General features: G+C 38.7%; 1 protein-coding gene across 1 annotated transcript in view; it reads right to left on the bottom strand.

The window, feature by feature from the left end:
• The window catches only part of ABI3BP (ABI family member 3 binding protein), a 343,927-nt gene that overhangs the window by 102,024 nt on the left and 223,566 nt on the right, over positions 1–18,337 (bottom strand). The window contains exons 24-36 of the mRNA XM_077817412.1: positions 17,783–17,857; positions 15,698–15,772; positions 14,620–14,694; positions 13,615–13,692; positions 13,017–13,091; positions 12,178–12,252; positions 10,684–10,758; positions 9,556–9,630; positions 6,802–6,876; positions 4,612–4,707; positions 1,543–1,623; positions 556–630; positions 154–228 (exon numbers count right to left, since the gene is read on the bottom strand). Coding sequence (XP_077673538.1) covers positions 154–228; positions 556–630; positions 1,543–1,623; positions 4,612–4,707; positions 6,802–6,876; positions 9,556–9,630; positions 10,684–10,758; positions 12,178–12,252; positions 13,017–13,091; positions 13,615–13,692; positions 14,620–14,694; positions 15,698–15,772; positions 17,783–17,857 — 1,005 coding nt within the window. The remainder of the gene's footprint in view (positions 1–153; positions 229–555; positions 631–1,542; positions 1,624–4,611; positions 4,708–6,801; positions 6,877–9,555; positions 9,631–10,683; positions 10,759–12,177; positions 12,253–13,016; positions 13,092–13,614; positions 13,693–14,619; positions 14,695–15,697; positions 15,773–17,782; positions 17,858–18,337) is intronic.

The following is an 18,337-nucleotide window of genomic DNA, read 5'->3' as shown; positions in this document are numbered from 1 at the left end:
CAGTAAAACTGGCATCTTTATCTACAATTTCTGTACGAGGTGCACGGTAAGAAGAAAAGTACAGTCTCCTGAGCCACTACAGCTGATACTTTGCCTTTAACTAGGGTAATAGTGAGCCTCAATGTACCAAATTGAAAAAATAAAGGTATTTACCAGGTTTAGATTGAGGCATTTTAGGTTCAGTAGATGATTCGGGCTTCAAAGGTGTGAAATGTATTTCACTGGATTCTGAAACAAAAATTTGGTTTATAACTATCAGCATTTAAACATAAGGATGTAAAAGTGCGTGTATCCCGAAAACACCATATGCCTGCAGTGAAGAAACAGCACTACAATGCAGAACTGGAAAAGTGACTATAATTAATATCAATGACCCACTAAATAGAAAATTGCGACTGCAGTTTAACAACAGAAAAAAAGTAGCAGATAAGCTCTTTGCTCACAGAAACTATCGAAGAGTTGGGATAAAATGATCTTCTGGAGCAAAATTATAGTTTCTAAATTGGAAGGCAAAAGCAAAGTAGCTATCATAAAACGTAAAGAAAAAACTGTTACCCAATGTTGCCTTGGGCCACTCAAGATCATTAGAAGAAATTTTACATTTAGCTTCTGGAGTAGCTGGACTTTTTGCTGTTAGAATAAAAATGAATTTAAGTGAAGACTATTAGACCCTGAGTCAGCAAAGTACTTAAGCAGGTATGTAAGTGCTTTGTTGAATAATGCTGGACTTAAATTCGTGCCTAAGCACTTTGCTGAGAGTGGTTTAGAGAGTAGAGGTTTCTCTTAAAAATAGATCACTGTGCTTCCTTGAACATAATCTGCACAGTTTAAGACAGGCAATGTTTTAAAAGAAGAATACTTCTAATGAGATTTGACATTGCAAAGATGTAGTACAACAGATACCACTCTCTTAGTCTGGGTGTGAGAATTTGTGTTTATTTTAAAGACACACACACACACACAAATTCATACTAAGAATTCCATTAAGTGCATATTCCCCGGTGCTATACATTCAATAAAATCTCAGTTACATCTCCGGCTAACTACATTCAAGCTTTCCACATCACTAGAATCATTATTTGTTTTTTTTTAAACAGAAGCTTAGTTTCTGTAGCAAATTTTTCAACATCCAGAAAACTGGTTGGAACCCTATATTTGAAAACAGAGTAATGCTCTGTATATGGAGTGTAGAATTCTTATTACAGAAATTGTGTTTCAATGCTTGCTGTCTTTTAAATATGATTTTAAATGTGCATATTCTTAATAAAAGTAGGCTTTCTGAAATCTTTATAAGAGCAATTATTGCTTGTTCAAAGTAATCTGGTTTTTAACATAACATATATGTTATAAAATATATACATAATAATATATAAGTTTTAAAGTTGGGCAACCACGAAATGACTCAAACCAAACACATTTATATAGTTTGCATTTCACTTGTGCCCTAAAACCAGATTAACTTCTTTGCAGCAATGCCACTGAGTTTGGCTAAAATGACACTCCAAGTTCAAGTAGTGAATTACAGAAGAATAGTTACTGTACCAGGTTTACTATGTGGCATTTCTGGCATGGCACTGGCAGATGCTTTAGGTTTGGAAGAAATGTGTTGTGGTTCATATGAAACTGAAAAAAAAAAAAAGCCCAGTTCATAATTGAATTACTGCATGCATCATTATTCAGACCACAGAAAGCATAGACTTGAAGCCTACCCTGGAGCAAAAATAACGTAAAAGACTCGAAAAATCAGGCTGTAGTTAACATGCATGTGTAAAAAAATAAATAAATAAGGTGCGGGGAAAGTATTGCAGTTAAATGTTTAGAATAGCTAGACAAAAAGAGCAGGAGTGCTTAGCCCTCTGCCAAAACAAGGAGTTCTCTATTATAAACTTATCTTGCCACCAACCAGTCAGCACTCTCTTCATCAAAGTCCTGTACTCTTGTGGCAAGCTGGACCTAAATTTTGTGGCAAAGTTCCCGGATTCTGCAGCACTCTGGTGTTGCAGACAGGAAATTTTTGCAGGAACTTCTTTTAAATTACAGGATTTAGGGGTTTAATGATTCAATATGAAAAAGACTAATACAGTCAGTACAGAAGTTGCCGAGTTATTTATTTTGAGATTAAATTCAAATTTTAGGCAGTCCACACTTTTTCAGTTTTGATACACCAAAGACATTGCTACTGACAATGCCAGGTAAGAAGCTGGAAATTTTGGCAACTGGGTAGGCGGCAATTAGGGCTTCTGGCAGCAGTGGAGGCATGGGAGGCAGTTTGTGATTGTGGGATGAGCACATTAGTCAGATGTATTTACTAAATGAACATCAGTGAAAGAGTTACAGTAGCCATTTAAGTTATCATATTCAAGTTCCAGTCATTGCCTAGCGTGGCAAACTGGATAATCTGCACCTCTCAGAGTTGTTGTTTTAAGGTGTCTGCAGACTCAGTACCTGTCTACATGGGGAATATCTGCAGCAGTACAAATACCCTGAAGTAACTATGCTGTGTCTATGTAAAATGCACCTTGCAACATGTAACACTTCTACACTGGCAGTTTGCACCATTGTAGCTACCAGTTTGCACCATTGCAGCTACACCTTAAATATTTCCAATATAAGCAGGACCTCAGGAAGACAACACAGCATTGGTTTTATGTTCTCATAATTTTTCCAAGATTTTCTTCAAAACCATAAAGGCTAGAAACAAATTTCATGAATGTAATGAAAGGTTAGTTTCTACAGCATCTACTGCCTGGGGTAGATTCTGCAGCTAACACCATGGCTGAGAAACCACAGGATACACAGGGAACACATCTTAGTTAATGTTTGTAAAATGCCTTAAAAATGTAAAGCACTAAGTATTATCTATCCCAAAACTAACTAGTCACTGTTACATTGCTGCAATTGTTGTCACAAGCGGCACTTGGGATATTTTAATGTGTAGAGACTTGAAATGATGGCAGCATTATTACTTGGGAAATAAAACCCCAATATCACCTCTGTTTAATTCCTGCAAGATGTTTAATTTGTTAAACTGAAATTAAAATAGATAGAATAGAATAGAAATAGGCCTGAACTGAAATTCTGAATCCAAATCCAGATCCCAAGCCAAATATCATAGCTGAACTCTCTCTCTATAAACATTTGAATGTCCCCAGAGTCTTGGGAGGTTTTGAATCCAAACCCAGAATTGGATTCGAATTTCACAACTAGACCTCAAGAGAATAATTTAAAATACAAGCCCGGACAACCTGCAAACTTTCTGGTCTTTGAAATCTGGATCTGAATTGGTTCAGATACATTTGTATCTTGTTGTAAGTTTTATTTCAGACCTGCACACAAATGAAACAAATGATCTATAATGCACTAGGACTGGGGTCTCAAACATGCGGCCCGCAGAGCTATTTGCTGCGGCCCGCCAAGCTCCCCGCATCCCCCCGAGTTATTTCCTGCGGCCGCCAAGCTCCCCTCCCCGCCGCCTCCCCCATGCCCCAGCACGCCACATCCCTGCTCCTCTGCCTACCTCCAGGTGCTTCCCACCGCCAAACAGCTGTTTGGCAGCACTTAGTGCTTTCCAGGAAGGAGGGTGGAGGAGCAGGGAGCCACATGCTCAGGGGAGGAGGCGGGGCGGGGGGGGAGATTTGGGGAAGGTGTTGGAATAGGGGCAGGGAGGGGGTGGAGTTGGGGTGGGGACTTGGGGGAAGGGGTTAGAATAGGGGCAGGGAAGGGGTGGGAAGAGGCAGGGCATCATGGAAGGGTGGAGTGGGGGCAGTAGCAGCGGGGGAGGAGGGGCGGTGTCAGTGATGCGGCCCTTGGGCCAATGTACTCGTCCTCGTGTGGCCTTTGTGGTAATTTGAGTTTGAGATCCCTGCACTAGGATATGACTGTGCTTCCACTGGGAAAATACACTCCTGTCCAGAGGGCCTGTACCAAGTCTATATATAATTCAAGTAGCACTTAAACTCTAGTACAAGGATTTTAATGGAACCTGAGAGGTATGTAAGGCCTTGTGTGGGTCTTTTGCACAACAGTGAATTTCATCTTTAATGCTTAACTGTCATGAATGGAGGTCTCCAGCCAACTAAAGGAAAATCGACTCCCTCTTGGGTAAAAGTATCAGAACTGCTCAGCTTGGTTTCATGACTGTTGCATTTAATTTGTTCATTACTCATGATGAGATGTCACTGTTGCCTGATCTGAGGTATTGAGGACTATTTTTATTAATCATTTAAGACTCAGTATTACTGCCAGTGTAGTCAATGGGATTTCTGCCACTGATTTCAATGGGAATAAGATTTCACCCTTAACAAGTACAAGAAAAAGCTCTTGGACCCATCCTGGGCAGATATGAACACAGGATGGGATTTCCTCATGATCATTTCCCAAGTCACAGCTTAAGTACAAATTCCTACAAAGAAAAGCAAAAGGAAAGATGAACAGCAGAGAAGGAGACGGCAGCACCAAACCAACCCACAACTAAAAGCAGAGTGAAATTCAGTGATTAGTTATGAATAAGGAAACATGAAATGCCCCTTTAGAAGATGAAAAATTCCTCCTTGATGAAAAGGAAAAGCAAAGAGCTGACAATTCACGAAGGAAGAATATTATCATCATTACCCATTGTAGATTTCGGATGTTCAAGAGTCTTAGTAGTAGCAGTAATAGAAGAAATCTTAACAGTGATTGGCACTGGAACAGGTTCCCTGGTTGCTGCTGGAGTAAAGGACATTATCTTGAGAGAGACGAAGGCAGATCTACACCTTTTAAACTGCTGCCCGGTGTCTGGTATGGGTACTTGGACATCAAGATTTTGGGACGGATACTCTACAGGATGACTCAAACCCTATCTTAACAGTGATGCTTTTGGGGAGCTTTTTGTCCACTGCTGATTCTCACGTATTGTTCAAATGAGAGGGACCCTCTCTATCCCCCTGCCCAATGTATCTTGTGCCTCAGTAGATGTGCAGTCTGGAATGCTCAAGTGCATTGTGGGCTAAAACACAGCTGATCTCTTTACAATAGGCCAAAATATTTGGGAACCAATGCTTTAATGTAACAGGGTTCTATCATTCTTCAAATGGAGCAGGATGGCAAGCTCTGCAGGACACTGATGGGGCAAGCAAAACCAAACTTTTCTTTTTCAGGCCCTTTTTAGTACATATTTTACAACTAACACATTTGTTTTGCTTCCCTTCAATTAGTTTAGTTCTGAATATTTGAAGCCAGCCAAAAGGAATATGTCTGTGGCAAACTAAATTAAAACACTGTAGGATGAAATCCTCCTTCCACCTCATCAAGTCTGAGTAGCCAGACTTGACGTGAGGACCTGGGTGGAGAGTAATCCTTCAGCTGAGGAGTCTGAGCCTAAGTTACATCATTCTGCATCAGCCACCCTTCCTTTACATACATCGGCTGTGGCAGAGCTCCTTCTCCACCTTGGAGGGTTCTGAGCTTCCCCTTAGCAGCGAGCTGGGCAATTCCTCTCTCCCTGGAAATTTTCCCCACTTTGTCTGAGCAGGGGAGCCTCTTAGTCTCCGGTAGCTCCTTTGGACGTAGTGGTGGCAGGCCAGATACCCAGTTCAATCACTCCACTCTGGTGGGGTCTCTTTCCCCCCAAACCTCTGGGGGCCCAAAAGGGCTGTATGCCCTGTTGGACAGGGTTTCCCCTGTTCTTCACCTCTGTACCTGTGAGGTCTCCCCCCTGGCATTTGCCAGTGTCTGCATCGTCCCATTCTTGAAAAAACTAACTATTTAGGGAATTTAAATATGAAAGTGACAAGTTATACTGTAGCAGACACAAAATGCAAAATCTGGATCCAAACCTTGTGATTCATTTTTATAAGAGAAAGGAGAATTTTCTACCAAAATAATAATGATGTCAAGATAAAGCTAACTCATGTAAACACCTCAAAATAAAAAGTATTACTTAATATATTGCAAAACAATAATCAGGTTAAACCTAGTAAACGAGAAAAATGGCATACTGATCCTGAGCCCACTGAAGGCAATGGCAGGGCTGTTGAAAGAGGAAGGGACTTAAAGATAGAGTTGGAGGATTTATTTATGAATAATGCTCTTTAAAAATGTAGCCCCTCTTTTGATTCACAAGTTGTTCTTTAACCCATCTTCATTTTCTTCAACTGTATTCACTATTTCTAAGTATTCATTGAATACTTTTATTTATCCAAATTATCACACTTTGAGTCATTTTCTGACTCTCTATTTTGATTCTATGCAGCATTTGGTTTATCACCTATGTCCCATGGCACAGCTTCTCCTTCCTGAATAGATGAAAAACCTTTTAAAACAGGAAGGAATAATGAATAATGCACTCCAACTATGAATTTTTGGACAAGTGATCTTTCCTATTGAAATTGATGAAGCTTTCAAGACTTGCAAGCATACTCATGAAGATGAGGAAGTAATCTACAAACTTATGAGTAATAATAGTTAAAGTTTGGCATACTTGATGCTTTTCTACCTGAAACTATTCATAAGTCTTTATCTTAAACACTGTTTACCAACTTGTAGTTTAATGTGTCAGTGTTCAGAGTTTTTTCTCCTATCTCATTTATTAATTCGCTACTTTATTTGGTCAGAGTCTGATCCATGTAATAACATTGTAGTTACTCTAACAAAGCAAAATAAAGGCTGGGAGAATAAAGGATTTAGTTTGCAAGACTGCTTATGATGCTAACAGATTTCTACAGTTTCCACAGACACATGTCCAAAAAAAAAAAAGTCAGGAGTCCGCATGTTTGAAACAATACGGAACAAAATGATAATAGCAGAGCATACTGTAATTACCCGGTTTTGTCTTGGGTTCTTCTGGATGGAGAGAGACTTTAGGTTTGGAAGGAATTAGTTTTGTTTTACTGGGTGCTGAAAGGAAGAAAGAAGGAAGATTGTAATCCCAAAGTTTTGAGGAAAGGAGAGAGTACTTACCAGTAACTGTTGCTCTTCGGGAATCACATTTGTACATTCACAATCGTGGGATGCGGCACCCCTGGCACTGAGCTGGAGAACTGCCTTGGAAAACCATGTCCACTGTGGTGTATATTCATGTGACAGCTCAAGTGAGGGTGATGGCATCACCCTACTCTATATAAGGAAGTGCATCCATCCAGCCAGACGCCTCAATTCCTTTTCCCAAACTGGAGACCTAATGTTATACTGAACTCTGAGGTAGAAGGGAAGGTGGTTGGGTAGTGTGAATACACAGAGGTAATTCTCAAAGAACAAAAATTACTGCAGAGTAACCTCTCTTTTCTCCTTTGAGGGCCTCTGCATATGCCCACTTGTGGCAGATTAGCAAACTTGATGATGATGGGCAAGTTCTTAGATAAATGTTGTCTGTAATCTGCTCTCCCAAACTGGCATCAGAGTACAATGCTAAATCCAACGAGTACCGTCTCGTGGAAGTGTGCACCGAACTCCAAGTTGCTGCTTTTGTAAATCTCCACCAGGGGAACCTATCTAAGGCACATCATGGATGCCATGGTGGCTATTGTAAGTCTTTAAACAAGCGGTACTCGGTTGCAATAATGCTCTATACAGCTCCTAATCTCAGGGTGAAACACTCTGTTTGGCAACAGGTTCTCCCTGACATCTCTCCCCTAGGCTAAAAACAACCTAGTAGAACTTCTAAACAGCTCAGTCTTTTCCAGAATTCCAGGTAGAACCAGAATGTCCTTTTTATATTTTGAATATGGAGATGTGATCCCTGGGGAAGAACACAGGGAGGAAAATATATTGAGATAGGTGGTAATCTGAGGCCATCTTTGGCATGAAGCTGTGATGGGACCTCATGGTGACTTTGTCCTTGTGACCAAAGGTAGTGCTGAGGCTGGAGAGACAAAGTGTATCTTGAGTCCCGTGTAAGAGGATCTCAGCAGAGGTTGGTACTGGTACTCTCGATGGGCCCAATTTAGTATCAGCTGTGGGATCCCTGCTGTGACCAGTGGGAAAGAGGTGCTATACCTGAAGCCCTTTCAGGGCCCTTTGTGGTCCCGGTGAGACTCCCAGAATAAAGGCAAGCTGTTAAGGTTAAGGAATCCTACACTACTCTACACTAATTACAAGAAAATAATAAGGTAGACTAAGGAAAGATCTAGCCTGAAGACACAAAGGTGAGTTCCCTTTCCTCTCTGCTGTTGGGGGGGAAAGGAACTGAGGTGGTTGAGGGACTGCATTCCCTTCTACAGGGTAGGGTGATGATGTAACCCTTGACTGTGATCTCTAGTACAGCCTCCCAATCAATACAGCTCTTCAAGGCACTTCCACAGCTCAATGCCAGGGCTGCCAAATCCCACAAGTGGTAATGCAGAAAGGTCTTGGGAGAACACAGGATTTATACCAGAAAGACAAAAGAGAGTTTGTGCATGCTTAAGTCTACATGGGGCAATAGTGGCACAATGTGGGTGCTCAAAATTGAAAGGCACTGTATAAAATGACTATTCAGATGGCAAAACAAACTTGTTATGCAGTTGGATGCAAGGGAGAATGTGTCTCCTAAACACAGCTCTCTTCAACTTCCTGCTCTTTTGTGAAACTGGAGAACGTTCTAGCATTAGCAAGAAGGAAAGCTATTAACACAGGTGAGCACAACGGCTGATTATGGTGGGATTAGCAGAAAGCATATTCTTCATGTAGGCTACATCTTTATTGCCCCAAACACCATAAAAGACTGTTTCCACAAAGAAGAATGAAGATGCACGTCTTCAGTGGCTTGTAGAGCTGGTTGGAAAATAGAAAGTCATTGTTGCAGAAATTTTTGGTTTCCATTGAAATTTGGCTTTTTATTACATTTTCAAATTGGCTCCAGGGCAGCAGACAAACACCTTACCAGAAATAGGACAGAGCTTCAGGATTAGCAATGATAGCTTGAAATGGCTGTCAGCCACTTATGCAGTAACCTGACCTGGCTCTTTGGGAAGTCAGTCCATAATACACGGATCTCAGAGTAGCAGCCGTGTTAGTCTGTATCCGCAAAAAGAAAAGGAGTATTTGTGGCACCTTAGAGCATTGCCCAAATAAATCTGTTAGTCTCTAAGGTGCCACAAGTACTCCTTTTCTTTTTTCATAGTACACGGAGTCTACATTAATTTGAGGCATCTTGATTAGAAGCATTTGAACTTCAAGGAAGAAGATAACCATTGCTATTGCACAAGCCCTAATTTTTGGTCAATTTCTAGTGATACTGGGATATTAATGGGAGCTTGATCCATGGGCATCATGCCTCCTGGCTAAAGGCCAGATTGTGATCCTCTTACATTGAATAGTACCTTATCCCCGAAGTAGAGTCACATCTGAATAAGAGTATCCCTATGGAATAAATGCAGAATTCATAATACTTTATATAGAGAAGGGAAGACGCGGCAAATCATTCAAAGTTCAGTGGTGAATACATAGTTATTCTCAGGATCCCATCTGGACTGATCAGTGAGACTAGTAATAGAGAGATGATAGACTAGATACACTTGCACAAACATGCAATCATACCGATTTCTCTGTAGTTAAATTGAAAAACAAAGCGACCATACACTGTGGAAACATCATTACCTAGTGTTGTCCTTGGCAGTTCAAGGGGGTTAGAAAATTTAGGTGTATTGCTTTCCAAATGAATTGCTTTTTCTGCTGTTGAAAGAGAAAGAATTTAGAGATACATATATGGAAGGTAGCAGCATCTCTAGAAGAGATAGACAAAATTGTCTTAATAATACAAGAGTTAATTTTGAACAGAGCAAAAAACCTTTCTAAGGAGTTGTTGTTATAGCGAAAATGTTTTAAAAGTTGGCTCATAATAACTGATGCAATTCCAAGACTTAAATACGACTATGTTAACAAGCTTCATGGTAACTATTTGCCTTGAAGTGGATAATATTTTTAACCAGCAAGATTTTAACAGAATACTTTGCAGGGAGTCTGGAAAGAATTATAATAATGTTGCTTGGTCTCTTACAATACTGTTTAAATAATATTTTATTACACTATAAAATTATGTATCTTTTTAGCTTTATGACTTCATTATAAACCATGCATTTTTTAAATGTTTTCATGGCTTTATCTTTGTTTATGAAACTCCAGACAAGTCTGGATGTGTGTGATATTTTCTTTCCTTTGATCTACATCACAGGTTAAATTCAACCATGGTGTAAAAACATGGTGCAATTCGACTGCCTTCATTTTGTATCCACCTGCTTATCTCCAGGCCTGAGTTTCACTCCTCAGAGTTCTACAATTTTAGATAAGCCTCAACAGATGCTAACTATCTATCACTGCATCTGTACTCATCCTATAGCAACAGGTGAAATGGTAGAGATTGGTAACCTATCCTCAAAAGCAAAGCAAGAGACTTTTGATTAAGAGACTTTTAAATTTATGGGCCAACCAGGGTCCTGTTGAGCAAGCATGGGCCAATTCATGATTTCAGGCGGAAACAATGTAAAAACTTGATTCCAACCCCAAGCCCTGTGCAACTTGGTGATTCAAGCTAAGTTTTGCTTCAAGTTTTTTTTTATTTTTCCAAATTAACATTCCAAGTCTAACTCAAGGGATGCAAACCCACACTTTGCATAATCCTCCTGAGAACTCAATCTGCTCAATTTCACTTAGGATGCTTTTAAAACAAAATACATTAAATTACAAAAGTAATAAATTATTATAATACTTGGCATGGAATGTAATTACCAGGTTTAGTTCTTGGCATTTTGGGTTTGGCAGATGGTTTAGGTGTAGAAGGAACAAACTTTGTTTCCCAGGGAGCTGAAAGAAACAGACTAGATTATACAATTTTTCTTCTAATTCTTTTCCTTCTAAAAGGATCACTGTGGTGAAGCAGTGATACTTCAAAATGGCTTCTGGAAATAAAATCAGTTTTAAAAAAGGCCTCGCAAAACTGTCATGAAAACTTACTTGTCCAGGTACAAAAATGATTAGTTTGCCCTTTACTACAATGACTGATACAGAATTAAAAATTCTAATTGTGTTTTACTTGTCCATCAAAAAAATATTCTGGGCAAGCTAGGAAGTTGAATTTTGCAAGAGAAGTCTAAAATATATAATATATATTATATTGTATATATTCCTGAGTTGCCGATCAATTTTATGCAACTGACAGACTTAACTAGATGAGGTTTGAAAAGGTAACATGAATTCTTAGAACTCTCAGCTATTCAAGAAGAGAAAGATTCTGGCAGAGGTAGAAAGCCACGAAACGAATAACATGCAAAAGTGGAATTATCTCACAACTGCAGCCCCTGGATTCTATTTATAAAAAAGCAGCACTGTTTGGAGGAATGGGGGAAATATTAGTACATCTAAGCAGTTCTGCAAACCCTGAAGCTGTCGTCCCATAATTGCAGGGGTTGAAACTGTAGTTAGCCAGTCTGAATGCTAGCCTAAGGCCTTATTCTGGGAGGCGAAGTCTGTGAAAGTTGAAGGTGACCAATCAGCACCTCAGAAGACAGGGCCATTAATTTTGCCTATTTTATAAAACAGGATAATGAGATTGCTTCCAAGATAGATTCAGGAGGAAGAGCTTCACTGCCATAAACAGAGTGGCAATGCACTCCTATGAATAAGTATATGTGAATTCACTGAGAAGAGGTTTTCAAGCCTAAAGGACTATATGACAAGATACCTAGAAGCAGGATAAAGACTAATGTTTCTAGTGCCACAATAGATCTCCTTAGAGAATATTAGGTTTTTTTAATGTAAAGAAAAAACCCAAAACTTTCCTTTGAGAAAGTCTCCTTACCCAGCTTTGCACTTAGTCTTTCAATAGTTATTTTTGACATACGAGTGGACGGTTGTCTTTTTGTGTATGATCTCAACAATTCTCAAATAATGAGAGGCAAATTCTGTTTACAGAGATGCACATATGCCTCCTATTGAGTTTATTCAAGGGCAGATATTTTATCCTTACAATAACATTGATAAAAACCACTATTCTGTGGACAAATTCAACTTAGAAAAGAAACTAAACTCATGAATGTGAGTTTGGGTCTGTTCTTACAGTATTTCTCTCCTAACAATTCTCCTGTATAAAAGAAATAGATCCAGAAACAGAATGAAGTTGGCATGATTAGCAGTGATGGTATGAAATGGTCTTCAGTGATGGAATTCTAATGATGGCTTGAACAGAAATACAGATTGACACACAGCTACTGAAACATTTGTTACCTAGTGTCGCCTTTGGCCTTTCAATAGTCTTTGAAGCTTTAGGTGTACTATGCTCCAAAAGTGGTGGTTTTTGTGCTATAAAATAAAAAGAATCCAAGCATAATTGAATAGTACAATAAAGAACATCAGTAATAAGTTTAAGATGTGGGAGGTTTAAAAGAGCTCATCTAGTATTTCCTACATTCCTTTTTTAATATAACATTAAGTATACAAAATAATAGAACATAGACTGGATTGTTGAACATCTGGTAACCTATGATCACCAGTACTTGGATCGTGAAGGGGGCTCTCTCCTCTTTTGACCTTGAATAGAACTGTGACAGGGATCCAACTGTTTCTGATCAAAGGAGCAGAAAAGGAAAAAAAGCACCACAAGACACCGGTTATGTCATCATGATCAAACGGCAAGATCCAGCACACAACTATGGACCCTGTAAGGGGCTTCCCCTTCTGTCAATCACAGCTATTTTCACTGAAAGGAAGCTCCCCTGTCATGACATCCTGGAAGCAAATGAGTAGAATGTACAAGGCACCAACATTGTGCTGGGACTAACGATGTGTTGTATGTACCTCATAATTGTACACAGCAAGGCAGAAGTTAATAATATAGTTAAAAACACATGCAAAAAGTATTCCCTGATTTTTTAAGTAATTTACGAAATTGTGAAAATTCTTTGCATTGTATCACCATACTCATGCTCAATTGTCTGATGATCTTGAGTCTTGCTCGATATGGATCAGATGCCTTTATTCTGGCTTCCTTTGTAGCAACACCATAGGATATTTTTTTAAAGTATCTTCCTGATATATTGAATTGAATAAATGGACTACTTAATTACCAGGTTTCACATGCTGCACTTCTGGAAGAGGAGATGGTTTCAGTTTAGAAGGAATAAGTGGTGCTTCATTTGGAGCTGAAAGAAAGAGCTTGGTTTATAACTAACTACTTCAGGAATCGTTCAAGAAACTGCACATGCCACAAGTTTGCAATGAAGAAGAAACAATTCAGTATGGAATGTGAAAGTCAGCTGAGGACATCAGCATTCAAAAGGGTGTCAGGGATGGAGTACTAAATTGTTGTGCATTAATCAGAAATAAAGTCAATGTTCCAAAGATGGATACAATTAAAATCATAGACATGAGGGAGATAGATGATAAAAGGATGATGGAGCTCTCCATGCAAGTTTCATTAGCTGATAGTTTTACTGCTTTAAGAACAGTTTCACTAGCATCAACTACATTCCTACAGAGAAGTGAATCAAAAGGTGTTAGAGTCTTTGGTGACACAGGAAAAACAAGAATCTACAAGTAGGATAAAGGTTAATGATTCAATGCATGAAATGATTTTATGGAAGAAATGCATTCCTGTGGGGATGGGATGTTCTCTGATTAAACAGACACAGTGTGACCATTCGCTGTGACAAACAACAACATTACCCAACGTTTCTCTTGGCCATTCAAGAGGACTAGAAGTTTGAGGTGAGAAAGATTCCAGAGTGGGTTCACTTGTTGCTGCTGGGAGAAATGTTGACAGTTACAAGAGAGCAAAGAGCTTATGGAAGAAAGAAGTTGCTTCATGGGTAAAACAATTTTGTTCTACAAGAAAAACTGAAGTATGCCACTGATTCTTGAACATTATTTTCAGTTTACCAGTTTAGTGTGTGTTAGAGATGAGCTCAGCTTTTTGAATTGCCTTGTTATGGTAACCATAAATCATGGTATCTGTGAATGTGCAGAGATTTTGGATGTTTGTTTAATTCCTTCCTGCCTTCACAAAAATAAATGTGGACTAAATTCTCATGATCAGATTTTAGGTCCTCACATGGCTTACCTCGTTATTTTGAGTTATGTTGCCACACTTATTAAGATGACATGGAGTAACACGAAGGAAGAGAATAAAAAAGACATGTTGTGCAGCCAATTACTCAAATACTGACAACAGATGATATTTGGTCCAGAAAGCTGACAACTGATCCAACTATTGTCACAGTTCTGGAGAATCAGGTGTTCAATGAGTTAAATAACGTAATGCACCTAGGATATTCTTTTCCTTCATATAAAAATTGTAGTAGTTCTACAGTACTTGTCTACAACTTTACCATCTACAGCATGATGTTAATAGAATGTTTTGGATAATTATTACAGAATACTATAGTACTTTTTAGTATTTGTTTCATAGTGTTATCTATGCAGCATATCTTTCCAGTTACTGACAGGAAAACTGACTGGTATGAGTTGCCACACACAACATAGCTGTGAGACAACACAAGTTAATGCCAGTTTCTCAACAGCAATACGGTTTGGATGCTTGCTAAAAATTCAGCTGTAAGGGCCTTATCCAAAGTCCACTGAAATCAATTATAAGACTTCCATTTATTTCAATGGGGTTTATATCTGACCGTGAGCCACTGAATGGTAAAGACTCTGTAATAATTATTGTACCTGGTTTGAGATCTGTTATATCAGGCTCATCGGATGTTGCGGGGTTTGAAAAAACAGGATGAGTATCATCGAAAGCTAAAAAAAGAAATGGGTAATAATGTTTATTATTTTTTTAAATTTAGATTTTTATCTTCTGAGGTACTCAGTTAAAAGTCAGTGGTCCAGCCAATCTAATGAGTGAGCATCTCTTACTCTAGCAATGGAGCAGTGCTGATAAGGAATGAGATCTAAAGGCCAGCAATTGAAATTACAGTTCAAATGGAAACACACACAATGCAGTGAAGGCTAATGTTTACTCAGGTGGTTCATTTCATAGGTCTTTAAGCACCCTGAAAAGTACAAAGACAAAAAGGCTTCTGACGCAATCTGCTAGGATTCTATAAGCATCGAGTATTCAAGGAACAATGGCAATAACATGTCTTTAGAGCTGGGCAAATATTGCAAAAAATATTCCTGCAAATATCTGATTCAGTTCGCACCCCGTTAGTGCTTTGCTTTCTATGGACAGTCTGTGATGGAGTTTTACCAACACAAATGTTCATGGAAAGGAAGCAATATCATGTTAATTATGGAACAAATTATATAACTAAAACACAGCGAAATGTTTGTGACCAATCCATAAAGTTAAAAAATAATGGCCAACAAATTTTTGAACAATTTTCAATTAAGTGTGACCTGCTCATGGATACTCTACCAGCAGAAAAAGAAATGATTAATTCATCAGATAGATAATTCACTACAAATTATGTACTCAGCTCTATGCATGATTCACCAGGCTTCATCAGTTACATGAGAGTTAATAAACAAACAAACAAGAACACCCCAGTAACTGCTCTTGACATTGACAAACAAAAATGCCCCAACAGGTGACAACCTTAGCAGTGAAACACAGACTGGATGTTGGTTCCTTTAAAAAAAAAAAAAAAGCAGTGAGTATAGCTGTGAGATTTACTGATGACAATCAGCATGAATTATTGGTATGGCAGATGACTAAAACAAGGAAAGACTCCCAGAATTAGCTGTGATGACAAAACCAAAGAGTTTAATTAAAGAAAGAAACTGAATGTGTCATTATTACCCATTGTTGTTCCTAGCAAATGAGATACTCTGGAAATTAGAGGCACAGATGTTTCCAGGTCAGCACTATTTGTAGCTGCAGGAAAAAAAAAGGAAACAAATCTGAGATGTGGCCGCATACAGTGTAGTGAGGGGTGTCGGTGTGTGTGGGGAAAATAAGAGAGAGATTACATTACATTCCTTTGCAAGGGCCTAACAATGCTGTTGATGTTACATAAACAGATTAAAGGGCCTTTTGGCACCCAGGTAAGAAACTCATTTAATAAAGTTTTGCAAAAATGTCATTATCTTAGTATATGCTAAAAAGGAAAGGAGGACTTGTGGCACCTTAGAGACTAACCAATTTATTTGAGCATAAGCTTTCGTGAGCTACAGCCCACTTCATCAGATGCATTCAGTGGAAAAACAAATATAGTATATGCTGTAATTCTTTATAAATAGGTTCAGCAAAGTAGTGTGCAACTGCGTGCACACATTTGCCTTCAACTATATCTAAAGCAACAGACTGGTTCCTTATGCTACACCTTTGCATAAAGGATTAGAATAAGGTTTAGAATGTCTACAGTAAACACTGCATTTTCCAGTTATAGATGCCCCAATATAGCTCTTCATGAAATTACTTAACACTGTTAGTTTTCAATGTTCAGGTGTTTTTTTCTTTCATGCTGGACTTGTGTCCCTGGTATGAATTAATTAAGTTTAAAATCAATCACTACAAGCAGTACATTTTATATTATAATCTAATAAAAACGTACACATATAAGATCCCAAGGGATGCTGCAGAGCCCAGAGGCAACACAGCAAGGAAGTTCATAATAAACCACAGCTTAATAGTTCATGGGAAGGCTATGACCAGTGTTTCTCCCTCAAACCTTTATTCTGTTCTATTCTATTCAGGCTTTTATACCTGCTCATCACTGTAGTATCAGAGTACTTTCCTATAGCGCATTAAGCACCGTGACCACACATCTGTCATTTGTTGTTTATTTTCCAAAGGGAGAAATGTGCGGAGTGGAGGGTCTAGCTTTGCATGTGCAAGTTCTGTCTAAGAAAACTAATTGCTAAATAAAGACAAAGTCGTCCCAGGGTAAACAATAATATACCCCCAACAACAAAAGTTAATTTAGTGCTGCTGAAAGGCCTTTACTATATTTACAGGCCTTCACCATATTTTTAGACAGACAGATAGTTAGGGAAACAGTTAGAATAGAAGGTGCTCAGGACAACCTACAAATCCCTCAAATGGTGTAGGGAAAAGATATATATAATACTTCAACAGGAATCCCCTTGTATTGCATCCTCTTTTCAAATGACATTGTCTCAGTCAGTATTTACAAACTGTATTGTGATCACTTAGTCTTGTTTGTAGGGTGTGAACCTCAGTCAAGGCACAGATATCTTTATGGCAAAAGATGTCTTTTCTACTGTACATTGTGTTGAGATCATCCCTTGCTTTTTGGTATCTCCACACAGTATTTCTAGCTATCCTCCTTTCAGTGGAGGAGTGGCCTCAGATTGCTATTTCGCTATCAGCTCTGATACAAAGCTAACCTCCAAAGCCTCTGAAGGGTCTGGATAAACCCTCAGACAGTCAATCTTTCTCTGAACTTTTGATTGTTTATTCTACCTTTGCAGTACTGCAGTGGCCTAAGACTTTTCCCCTCTATATGTAAGTCTCACTTCCCAACAGCTGACAACATACTAATCCACATCTTTTCACCAATAATTTTGTATACCTGATATCTTTTCTTGGGTAAAAGGTCACAATCCCAACTGATCCTAACTACACCCTGCTTTCCTTTCCTTCTAGCCCTGTAGGTCCTTTCCTGATCCCTCCCTTTGGTAAATACCACACTACACAGGCACAATGCCTTGCCAGGGTTTCTGTCTGAAACCTGCATTGTCTCCAGTACAGAAATAGCCAGGATGCATTTGCTGGACTTGGGGGAACAACATGGAATGTGAAATCACACTGAAATCAGACAGAGCTGAGTAAACCAGTTGAAACCTTCAAAACGGAGACAGTAATAAATAACCTTTTTGGTACAAAATATTAAGCTTCAGAAATAATGCAACTATCATTTACCAGATTCTAGCTCAAATATTTCTGGAATTTCAGATGTTTGGGGGGTGGAAGAAACATGTAGAATGTCATATGAAGCTGGAAAACAAAACAAAAAACTGCGCTTTATTAATTGAAAACACCGAGAACCATCATGGAACAACAGCATCTTCACTTAAAAATTTAAGTCTGTTTCCAGCCTATACAGAAGTATTAGGAACTGAAGATCAGCAGCAGCTGAAACCTACATTGCTATACAAGAACCATCTAATAAAGAACCATATTTATTTTCCCAGACATGCATGAACACACACTATGTACGTGACAGTGATTGCTGAAATCATAGTAAAAATACCACGAAAGATGTAAGAAAATATTATTGACAACCAGAAAGACAAAAATATAGATGAAAGATGACAAGGTAGATGAAAGGAGATTAAACTTTGTAGACAAGCTGAGTAACAGGCTGAGAAATGACTTGCTGTCTAGTGAGCCACGCACAGGACTGGAAGTCCTGATTCTGAAACAGACTCACTCTAAAAAATGTATGCCTAGAAAATTGCTGAAGAGAACAATCAT

The sequence above is a fragment of the Eretmochelys imbricata genome, chromosome 1, assembly GCF_965152235.1.
Source record: "Eretmochelys imbricata isolate rEreImb1 chromosome 1, rEreImb1.hap1, whole genome shotgun sequence".
Taxonomy (NCBI): Eukaryota; Metazoa; Chordata; order Testudines; family Cheloniidae; genus Eretmochelys; species Eretmochelys imbricata.
The sequence above is the reverse complement of the archived record's forward strand: the minus strand, read 5'-3'. Positions and strand labels throughout refer to the sequence as shown.